General features: G+C 35.2%; 1 protein-coding gene across 1 annotated transcript in view; it reads right to left on the bottom strand.

Moving 5' to 3' along the window:
• The window catches only part of LOC127538684 (uncharacterized), a 67859-nt gene extending 55771 nt beyond the window's left edge, over window positions 1-12088 (bottom strand). Inside the window, 2 exon segments of the mRNA XM_051962445.1 lie at window positions 11623-11808; window positions 11932-12088. Coding sequence (XP_051818405.1) covers window positions 11623-11808; window positions 11932-12088 — 343 coding nt within the window.
• Window positions 12089-12401: the final 313 nt, after the last annotated feature.

The raw sequence follows: 12401 nt of genomic DNA, 5'->3' as shown, positions 1-12401 counted from the left end.
TTGACACAGAGCACGGTGACCTAAATGATGTGCAAATCATTTCATCCTGTAGCATACTTTAATGCTGGATAAACTTTGCCATAACCCAGTCAAATTGTCATTGTCCTTGCAAAATTCTATTTACAATCTAAACTCTGTGTCATTGTTAAGGTCAATAAAACAGCTCATATGAAGCTTTCTGAGTACACTGACATTCATGCACAGCATTACGTTATGACTATCCAAATAAGGCAGAAGTACAATATGCTCCAAGTTATCCAGTAAATGATTAATCAAGCTTATGGATTTTTTTAGCTTTCTAGTATTCATGAAAGGTCAACCAGGATGATGAAGGGATTTGAAATATTGTAACAAATGAATTAATGAAAAGAGCTGGTGTTACTAAATGTGGAGAAGACTTGGTATCTTCAAGTATTTGAAGGGTTGTCAAATAGAAAAGGAATTAGCCTTGGACTTAATAGCCTCTGAGGATAGAATTAGGACCAATAAATATAAGTTGCCAGGGCAGAGTCTGATTGTTGGAAGGAAAACATTTCCTTCCACTTTCCAAAATTCAGTTGTTGTTTAATGACAGTGAGCTATCCCTCACTAGATATCTTGTTGGAGACTTAGTATAGGGGATTCTTAGTACATGTTGAATGTGGTGACCTCTGAGGTTCCTTCCAACTCTGAAGTCTTGGGATTCTTTCTCCAGCTTCTATACTTTATTATTTTACTTTTGACAGTAATATTATCCTATATGCTGTGATCACTTTTAACTTTTCTTTTTAAAAATGTTTTTATTATGAACTTAGTCATTAATAGAGACAGCCATTTCAAGATAAAAAAAGAGATTTATACTAGCAACTACAAATTATTTACTTATTATATATATATATATATATGTATATATATATACACACATATATTTTGTTTTGTATCAATTATATTAAAAAATTTTCTTTTTAATTCCAAATTCTATCTCTCCCTCTCTCATTCCCCTTACCCTGCCCTAAGATGGTAAGCAATTCACGCTGTCATATAAAACATTTCTATCTTATTCATTTCGTACAAAACGATTCCAATTTGTAAAAAATGAAAGAAAGAAAGAAAGTGAAAATAGCATGCTTTGTTCTGTCTCCAAACACTATCAATTCTTTCTCTAGAGGCAGATAGAATGCTTTATCATGAGTCCTTGGGGATTGTTTTGAGTAATTATATTGCTAAGAAAAGCTAAGTCATTCATAATTCATTATACAATATTGCTTTTACAGTGTAACTGTGCTCTTGGTTCTCCTCACTTCACTTTGCATCAATTCATATAAATCTTTTCAGATTTTTTTCTGACATCATCCTGCTTATCATTTCTTATAGCACAATAGTATTCTACCACAAGCGTATACTATATCTTGTCTATCTATTTCTCAATTAATGGATACCCTCTAATTTCTAATTCTTAGTCACAACAAAAAAAAGATGCTATAAATATTTTTGTACAAAGACGTTCTCTCCCCTACCACTTTTTTATGTCTTTAGGATATAGAACTATCCGTGGTATTGCTGGATCAAAGGACAGGCACAGTTTTATAGTCATTTGGGCATAGTTCCAATTTGCTCTCTTGAATGGTTGGATTACTACACAACTCCATTAATAGTGTATTAGTGTTGCTTGTAATTTTTGACCATTTTTTCCTCTAAATTAATTTTGCTCATATTTTTTGTAGTTTTGTAAAATATCTCCTTAGTTGGAATGACAGTATAGCTATTTAATTTAAATAACATCATTATTTTTATTATATTGACATGGCCTACCCATGAACAATTAATATATTTTTTACTTCTTTCCTTAATTTCTTTTCTTAGCTTATTGTTAAAATTAGTATTTCAAAAATAATTTTGAATGATAGTGACCACATTAGATATCCTTGCCTTAATATTAGAAAAACTTCTGCTATTACTTTATGTCAGATAATGCTAGTGTACATTATTTCCTTAATATTGAAAAACATTTATATACACACATATTCATGTATAAATATATATATAATATTCATCATATTATCATGTTTTATTTATTCATGTTTATCTGCTTTAATTATTTCTATTTTTGGTGTTTTAATAGAAATAGCTATTGTATTTTAAGAATATTGTTTCCTGCATTTATTGATATAGTTGTGTAATTTTATTATTTTATTAATGATACATTATATTTAAGCTTTGTTTAATAGTAAATGAATGACACTCCTGTTATAAATCCAATCTAATATTAGCTAATAATCATTTGAATATATTATGAATAATTTATTCAACATTTTACATCGGTATCATTGCATATTTGGCTTGTAGTTTGCTTTCTCTTTGTTATATCTTTTCAGTTCAATTATTATGATCATTTATTTTGTAAATAGAATTTTATTAGTTTTCTTGTTCGTTTTTGAGGACAATTGATGCAAAATCATTTTTTTAAATATTTGATATAATTCACTTGCTTTCATTCAATAAACTCTTATTAAGCATTTACTATATGGCAGAAACTAGGCATTGACCCACACTTAACACCGTACATCAAGATAAGGTCAAAATGGGTTCATGACCTAGGCATAAAGAATGAGATTATAAATAATTTGGAAGAGCATAAGATAGTTTACCTCTCAGACCTGTGGAAGAGGGAGGAATTTATGACCAAAGAAGAACTAGAGATCACTATTGACCACAAAATAGAAAATTTTGATTATATCAAATTGAAAAGTTTTTGTACAAACAAAACAAATGCAGACAAGATTAGAAGGGAAACAATAAACTGGGAAAACATTTTTACAGTCAAAGGTTCTGATAAAGGCCTCATTTCCAAAATATATAGAGAATTGACTCTAATTTATAAGAAATCAAACCATTCTCCAATTGATAAATGGTCAAAGGATATGAATAGACAATTCTCGGATGAAGAAATTGAAACTATTTATAGATACATGAAAATATGCTCCAAATCATTATTAATCAGAGAAATGCAAATTAAGACAACTCTGAGATACCACTACACACCTGTCAGATTGGCTAGAATGACAGGGAAAGATAATGCGGAATGTTGGAGGGGATGTGGGAAAACAGGGACACTGATACATTGTTGGTGGAATTGTGAACACATCCAGCCATTCTGGAGAGCAATTTGGAACTATGCTCAAAAAGTTATCAAACTGTGCATACCCTTTGATCCAGCAGTGTTTCTACTGGGCTTATAACCCAAAGAGATACTAAAGGAGGGAAAGGGACCTGTATGTGCCAAAATGTTTGTGGCAGCCCTATTTGTAGTGGCCAGAAGCTGGAAAATGAAAGGATGTCCATCAATTGGAGAATGGTTGAGTAAATTGTGGTATATGAATGTTATAGAATATTATTGTTCTGTAAGGAATGACCAGCAAGATGAATACAGAGAGGACTGGCGAGACTTACATGAACTGATGCTAAGTGAACCAAGCAGAACCAGGAGATCATTATATATCTCAACAACGAGAGTGTTTGAGGATGTATTCTGATGGAAGTGGATCTCTTCGATAAAGAGAGCTAATTCAGTTCCAATTGATCAAGGATGGACAGAAGCAGCTACACCCAAAGAAAGAACACTGGGAAATAAATATAAATTGCTTACATTTTTGTTTTTCTTCCTGGGTTATTTATACCTTCTGAATCCAATTCTCCCTATGCAACAAGAAAACTGTTTGGTTCTGCCCACATATATTGTATCTAGGATATACTGTAACCTACTCAACATGTAAAGGACTGCTTGCCATTTGGGGGAGGGGGTGGAGGGAGGGAGGGGAAAAATTGGAACAGAAGTGAGTGCAAGGGATAATGCTATAAAAAATTACCCTGGCATGGTTCTGTCAATAAAAAGTTATTAAAAAAAAAAAAAAGAATTAATTGAAAAGGATATTAAGTCAAAAAAAAAAAAAAAAAGCATTTACTATGTGCCAGGTATTGTGCTGAGTACAGGATATACAAAAAAAGAATACCTGCTCTGAATGAGCTTTCGATTTAATCTGGTACTTTTGGTTTGTAATTTTCTTTTTCTGATATTGGCTTGCAGAAATTCTTTACTTTTGGCTTTGTTAATTTCTATATTTTATATTTTGTAATTATTTTTCTAATTCTCTTAGCAGTTTTTTTAAAGCTTATAGTTAGGTAATATAGTCTCCAATTATTTTATTTCTCTTTAATTTGCTGTAATTTTTTCTTTTTATTCTTAATTTTGGCACTTTAGCTTTCTTCCCTTTTTCCAATCAAATTTATTAAAGGTCTACCTATTTTTATAGCATTTTTAAAATTCATTATTTTATTTATTAACTTAGAGGAATTGTTTTTAATTTTCTCTCTTTTGTGATTATCAAAACTTGTTTTTGTTATTGTTGCAGGACCAATTAATTGATCTATTGTTCTCTGTCCCACAAATTTAGACATATCATTTCATGTTAACATCTTCTTTGATAATCTGTTTCTATAATTCTTTGTCCACACTTTTATTTAGATTTTTCTTTTAGATTCTTAGTCTCCTTATTCAGTATAAGTTTCAATATTGTAGCCAATAGAGAATGTTTAATATTTATTTGCACTGTGAATAATATTGAAATAATATTTATTTGCATATGAATTTGTTTATAGTTTTTGTATGCCTTAGTACATGGTCAACTTTGATAAAGGTGCCATGCAAAGTTGAGAAATAGGAATACTGTTTATTATTCCTATTAATTAGTCAACAGGATATTAAATCTATTTTTCTCAAATTTTATTTAGATCTTTAACTTCTTTCAATATTTAACTTTTTTTGTTAGGTTTGTATAAAAGAGGTACATTTTTTTTTTGTCTTCTATTTCTCCTACTAGTTCAGTGATATTTTCTTTCAGATATTTTGTTGATTTGCCATTTGGCATATGTGTATAATACTTTATTTCTGTTGGTGCTTTTGACTTGTTTGATACCAGAACCCTCATCCCTGAAGTATCCTTCATACAAAGCATATTTTACTCTATTTTTTCCTAATTTTTTACCCTAAATTTTAAATTACTCTAAATTTTAAAATTACTCTAAAATAAAATCATATTTTACTCTAAACCCTTATAATATTATATTTCTTTTAAAAAACAGTATGCTTTATTATACTTTCTGATTTATTCCAACAATTTCCTCCATTTTTGAGGTGTTTGATCTCATTAACAAAGTTTTGATTATTGGGTATGTGTTTTTACTGCATCTGATTCTATATGATGTCCTGTTTTTGATCACCACCCTCTCTGCTGTCATGAATGTAACAAATACTGTAGCATAAACATAGCGTGAAGATGTCACTGTGCGACTCAAAGAGAGACAAAATAGACATCTTTAGTGCTTTCTCCCCCTACCCTTCACCAATGGGGACTTTAATTCCTGACAGGAGAAGCAAGGGGTTGGAGTCAGAAGTATAGTTCTTCTGCTCTAGAAAAAGGACTGGATTTATAAAATTATACTTCCCAATATCTTTACATGCCATTAAAATAAGGAGTGTAGTTTTCAGGTTCAAGATAAACTTATAATGACTATTTTTAAGAGGAAAAGAAAGTTTGAAGCTTTCTTTCCAAGACGTTGTTTGCAACCAGTTCCACAATGAACACACATATACCAAATAAATCCATTTATTCAAATAAATAACAAAACCAAAATCAGAGAAAGATTATATGGCAGACAATACAGAGTAAAGGAGTTATTCCAATTCGGAAGGCGGTAACCCAATCAAGAGAGGGAATCCCAGATGTTACTCAAAGGGAAATTTGCTGAAGTCCCTAGCATAGTCAACTTGGAATAAGAACATAATGGAGACTGCCAGATCCTTTCATGATGGCTTCTTTTAAGAGTTTTATTCTCCATTCATCAAATACAAGTGGGGTTGGTATCATCCACCTCTCTAAAAGCTGTAAATTAGAAGTACATGAAGAAACTACCAACCCCCAAATGACTGATGAGACTTGAGGAAAATTGAAGAGATTGAAAAGATCACAAGAGACTCAAAAGTGCAAAGTTCAGAGATTTTCTTTCTAATTCCACACCTCCTCTCACACTGGCACCAGGCATTAATTTCCACCAATGAGTAGAGCCTTATCCCAAGAGACTTTGGTTACACAAGAAATAAGGTAGTGAAAGGCAATGAGATAATCACTGGTAATCTGTAACTGAAGTGATTTAATTCCACTCTTTTGCCCTTCCTTTCTTTACCTGGCCTGGATCTAAGTTGTTGATTTTTATCCTCTCTCTTCTTTTAAAACTTCTTCCACTTATATTGCATCTTCTATATTTAAAGTTGGTTTTGCTAGGGACAATTTTCTCCTTAATTCTACCTTCTGTGGAATGCCATTCTCTTTCCTTTCTCTGTCCCTACCTATTTCACCCTTGATTCTAATTTATTTCTACAATAAATTCTTGGTATGTATGTCTGTTCAAATCTCTTTTTAATGTTTCACATTAATTATATGCTGCTCCCCTCTATCTCCAATTTATATATTCTTCTGATATATTTCAATTATGAGAAACAGTTAATTCTTAACTCTTTTTCCTCATTTCTTCTGTAATATATTCCTTTTCCCTTCCTTTTTTTTATAATTCTCCTACGTTAAAAAAGCAAAAAAAACACAACAAATAAACACAAATCTCTACCTATACTCCTATTGTGTAATTTTTGGTTGTTATTTCCTCTTTGGCACTTAGAGCCAGTGATATTTTAAAAGTCCCTTCAAATAACTTTTTTAGTTTCCCTTTTTTCCAATGTTGGCATTTCAAAGATTTGATCCCAGCTCTGTTTTTCTTTCTTTCTCAATAGAACATTCTATACTTTGTTAAAGATGACTTTTTATTCAACTGAAAACTCTGGGTTTTGTCTACAACTAATTTGCTTAATTTATGTACTTATTTATATGCTTAATTTGATTTTTTTCATGAGATCAATGAAGAATTTTTTTCTATAATCCCTTTGTCCCCTAGTTCTCATAGTTCTGAGCAATTTTCATTTAAGATTTCTTGAAGTATTTTATCTAAGGTTTTTTGGTAGAGGTCTGGAATTCTGGAGAGTATACAAGAAACAAGATGTTAATTCAGTGGAATTGATGAGATAATGATTCTCTAGTTTGCACATAATCAGTATGCTGTAATGATGTAATTACAAAAGGCATATAAGGGCTAAGAAGGACTGCAAGATAGTCTATCTTTGACCAGGCTCTTGATGGCTGTCCTGCCTTCATCACTTCTCCACCTAAAGACCAAGGCCCATCTCAAGTACCTCCAGAAAGCTAACCGAACATTACTTTTTTAAAAAATTTTCTAATTTTGCCTTGGTGCTAATGTTCAGAGAGTTATCTGCTACTATACATTTGATACTATGGTGACCAGGAAGTAGGAAGGAATCAAAATATTACTTTGATCTCAATCTAGTTAAGGATAGAATCTGTCACATTCCTATTTTAGCTAAAAGTTTCCACTTATAACTGTTCAAAGTATTTTTCATATCTGTCATTTGATGTCTATAATCACTATATGAAACATTTTACACAAAGGGTTTACTTCGTAGGGGGAAGAGTCTGCTGGGGCCACATGCTAAACCCTGGAAATTGAAGCAAAGACTCCAAAGAGCTAGAGCAAGCCCTTTCTAAGTAGTCTATGTCTATGGATTTGGATTGGGTTTCAAAAAAAACTGGCATTTATGCAGGGAATTTCCTCTAGAGTTGTTTCCTTAATCTATAAACAGGTTTTCCTTTTCCACTCTCCTTCCATATCATAGAGCTCCCCAAACCCTAGGGTTCCATTCAGAGTAATTATTCTCCCAGGCCTCAACTCCAAGTGACCATAATTTTACCCAGCAAGTGATCCTGCACAAAAATCCCCTCCCCAAATAAGCCCCCCAAACCATGCCCAAACTAATATCCTCCAACTTCTATCTAGATTTGAGGATCCTTAGTGGGGAGTGAAAGCAAGGAAAGGAATTTGAGTGAGTCTTGGGGAGTTTATCCCCTTTATTTTCAACTCTTCCCATACTAAAAGGATAACTATAGCATCTGTCAGCCATTATGGTACAGGATGGGATAGGGCAATCCTGGAGAGATGTAGCAGTTTTTTTCCAACTCCCAGCCAGGAGGGAGAGAGGGTTTGGGATGTTGAATGAACAGTCTGGAAAAAATGGATAAAGTGATAGTGATCCTCTAATGCATTATATTATGAATCTTTCCTCTTAGACTGATATTTTCTCCCACAGATATTTTTATGTAACTTAGCAACTCCAATATTGGGTCCCTGGCCCCATGAAGGTGGTGTTCTGTTTAGGCTGCTCTGCCAGCCTTTCCAACACTAGAAGAGATAATGAGGCTCTGTGTACATCTCTTGTCTGCAAGATTCATTTAGCCACAGCTGACACTTTTGTGATTTCTTTCTCTTCTTGCTTAATCATCAGCCTCTTTTTCCACCTCCCTCCTATAAATGCTTTGAACTGCTAACAAAGCCAAGCTGTCCCATGCCCACATATTTTTCTTCCTTTTAGTCTTCATCAGTTGTGAAAGGAACATGATCCAGGAATCCTAAAACAATCTTACCACCTCAGATTAGCTATAAATGAGATTCAGTACATGGAATCTCACTGATTCTAATGAGCTCCCCTCCCTGGCTGGGATCTGATTCTTTAACATCACTAGGGAAAGAATCTTTGCCTTTAGAAGAAACCATAGGACATGTTCTAGCTGCCAAAATGAATAGGATGTATCTCGATATTTGGAACTATGTAAAGCATTTGGTAAAGGAAAAAAAAAAAAGAACAGGAAAAAAGGAGGGGAAAGGGAAGCAGAGGGGAGAGAGGAAAAGTGGAAGGAAGATAGATATCTTAGATTGTATTGTAAAGCACTAGTTATCAAAACTATCTAGTTTTGGCTAAGAAATACAAATGGAGATTAGTGGAACAGAGTAGATCTACAATAATTTTGCATTTGGTAAGTATTAATGCTTATGTTTGGGGAATAAGTATTCAATACTTGGTTTGAAAAATTGTGGGGAAATCTGGGAAACAAGCTGGCAAAATTGTACATAGACCAAAATCTTACATCATTTACCAAGATAGAATGGAAACATGGCCTAAATATAAAGGGAGATATTATAAAAAAAAATTTGAAGAACATATTAGTTATCAGACTTGACTAATTCATAAATAAACAAGACAAATAGTAAAATGAATGTTATATGCATTATTTTGATTACTTTGAATTAAAAAGGGCTTGTACAAATAAAATTAAGTAGCCAATATCAGACAGAAAAGCAGAAAATTGGGGGAGTTTCTCAGATAAAGGTTAAAAATCTCAAATATATAAAGTTTTTTTCCAGATTCATTATTATATGATTCATTGCCCAACTGATAAATGGTAAAAGTTTATGAACAGATAGTTGTTCTTTGAAAAAAATCCAAATAATTTATAGCCATACCCCCCCGCAAAAAAATGCTCTAAATCATTATCGATTAAAGAAATGCAAATCAAAACAACCTTGTGATATTTTAGTACATGGTGGAGGAGGGGTGAAAGAAATGAAATAAAATCCAATCCTTCTAGGTAAAACTGTGAAAAACAAGCAGCTTACCCCACTCTATTACACTTGTTGCCTTCTTCTGGCATATTGAACTCTATCTGTTGTCTTATTCTCAGCTAGCAATAACGGAATCCTGCTAAAGTGTTAAGTTTATAAATAAGCTGATAGCAGACACTGACTCAAAGTGTAACTCTCACAGGGATCTTTCTGTTTTAATAAGGTTTTAAGAACCAAAAGCTTTCAAAATACAATGGAATGAATCTCAAATGGTTAACATTTCTTAGAAATATGCCTCTTCCACTAATAGCTGATGTTTGGAATTCTCTTGTTCCTCATATTGTAATGCTGGAGAAACTGATGCAAGATAGAGATTAGAGAGTTTTTAATATTTTATTAATTGGAGAGTATAAATAACTTGACAGGACTCTCATCTTAAAGTATCCAGTGGTGAATGTGAGTTCTCAATGACATATATAGCCACATGACTCAGCTACAGGGGTAGACCAACCCAGGGGCAAAGTCAGAACATTGAGAGCGGGAAATTTCAGGGCCGGTTCTAGGAGGATAAGGGGAAGCTGTAAGCCAGAATCAGGATATACAATTCAGGGAAACTCAGTCAGGACAATAAGGGAAATTAGTGCAGGGAAACTAAGGTAGAACAGTTCAAAGAGACTGTGACATAACAATATCAGCCTCCTGGGTTCCCTCAAGTTCCAGCTAAAAATCTCATCTTCTACAGAAGCCTTTCCTTGTTCGCCTTAGTGCCAATGTTGAGGTCTAACTTTGGGGTACCTAAATGAAATTAGGGTTAAGGTCTAGTGGCAGGTTTGGGGTACAGATTTAGCGCAAGGGGGTCTAGTAGCGGTGCGAGTTCCCAATAAAAGCATTTATTGGCCCGGAGAGCTAGATTGATAAAAGAGGTTTATTATTAGGTGAAGATAGAGAGAAGGAGGGCACTGGACAAAGGGTCCAGTGGACAGAGGGTCCTCACATGGTAGCCATGTTTGGAATCTCTGCAAAGAGGGGTTCCCAGAGTGGACTTTTTATAATAGGAGACTTAGCTCGAGGGGCTTTTGGGTGTAGCCCCAAAGTTGGCTCATATCCGGGTGGGGCTGGGAACAGGTCAGATCTTCTATTGGAATTCAAAGGGACCAGGATTTGTGAGTTAAAGGGCAATTTACATTATTAACTTAGGAGAGGGTGGGAATCTAGAAAGGAATCTTTCCAGTATCATTCCCGCCTCAAGCAGTTGGAACTTAAATTCATTTAAGGAAAAAGAAATAGGGCAAAGTCTCTTATTGAGACAGAATTGAAGATTTTCTCCTTCCAGGATTTTCCAAGTTCAGGGGTCCCCTCTTCATCCCCCCCTCAAGCAGTCACCTCCAAAGGCATGTGGGAAAAGGGGCACCGATCTCCTCTTAACTGCTTCGAGCTGGCAAGGGTCGTAGAGACTTGGGGTTTCATGCCAGGAGGTGAGGCATGAGGTGTGGGGTTTGGGGATGGTAGCAGTGCATCTAAGGGGTGTGTGTCCCGGTCAGTTATTCCCAGTCAGTTGTCCCATGTTCTCCAGGCTGAAGGGCGGTTGAGAGTCCAAAGGTTGAAGCCCAGATCTCGGGAGCAGGTTAAAACCAGGGTGTCATCCAGAGTGGAGATGACGACAGCAGGTCCCTTCTGTGGGCTGCCTGTAAAATACTGATGGCCCATCTAACAAGGAGAAGTAGGAGAAAAGGCTGGGAGCAAAAGATTATTTGTCTATAGTAAAAAGTGTTAAGTAGCCTCGAATTTAGCCCTTTCACTCTTAATTTCCAGGAAAGCTAATTTCTCCTGGTGTTGGTCCTGACTAAAACGTCAGGGGAAAACTGGAGGACTATATATCTAATCAAGATAAGAATTCAATTTAAGCGCTTAGAAATCTTTTAACTGTGCTGCCTTTCTTTTAAAAGGAGTTGATTCCTCAATAAGCAAAGATCCTAAGCCTTCCCCCCACTTTCCCCACTCTTATGGGGGAGGGGTGGAAGAGGTAGAGGGAGTGCAAAGTATCTCAGCACTGCCAACCCAGCTTACAAAGCCCTGAGGTATTGGTACTGTCCTGGGATAAAAAGGGAAACAGGGCCAGACCCCAATTCTCTACCGGGGAGCAGGACGCCGGGGGCCAATTCAGCCTCTGTGGTGTGACGCAGTTTCTCCGTTGTTCCTCCTGCTCGAACTCAGGACAGAGACTAGGGTCTCCTTGGACAGTTTCCAGGGCACCTATAGGACTAAGTCTGGGAGAGATTTGTATTAAACGGTGCTTCCGCTCCAAATATTTTTTCAGGAGGCAGAAGTTGCCCTGAGAAAAGAGCTCAGTGTCTCAGGTTAGAGTTAAAGGGAAACCAACAGCTATTAGCAGCAGAGTGGAAGAAACATTGAGGTTTCGGGACTCCGGAAAAAGTTGAGGTGGTGGGTGGGTCCTAGGTTTCACTAGGTTGAGTCTTTCAGCTTTTAAAGAGACAATGGTGTGTTTTGGCTCTCCGCTTTTGCCTGAGGGCATAAGTGTTAATCAGTCCCAGGATTAGAAAGAAAAAAGCACTTTAAAGGATGGACTTGTCCAGAGAGATTGGGAATTCAGCTAATCTACTCAGAGTTCAGGTGTTGAGAATGAGGCATTTTTCTCAAGCCCAGTGTTTGTCTCTGCATTAAGAGACAGCTTAAAATCTCCATAGGGATGGGGTGTGGACAGGTAAAAACTTTTATTCTTCCAAATCCTTGCAGCCTCCCATGTATCTCTTAGAGATAGAGCCGACAAAAGAAGGCCTTTTGTCAATCCGCAGCAATTCCTAAAGAATTGTGCCAGAGCTTAGAGC

The sequence above is a fragment of the Antechinus flavipes genome, chromosome 5 (assembly GCF_016432865.1).
Source record: "Antechinus flavipes isolate AdamAnt ecotype Samford, QLD, Australia chromosome 5, AdamAnt_v2, whole genome shotgun sequence".
Lineage (NCBI taxonomy): Eukaryota > Metazoa > Chordata > Mammalia > Dasyuromorphia > Dasyuridae > Antechinus > Antechinus flavipes.
Note: the sequence above shows the minus strand (reverse complement) of the source record. Positions and strands in the feature narration are given on the sequence as shown.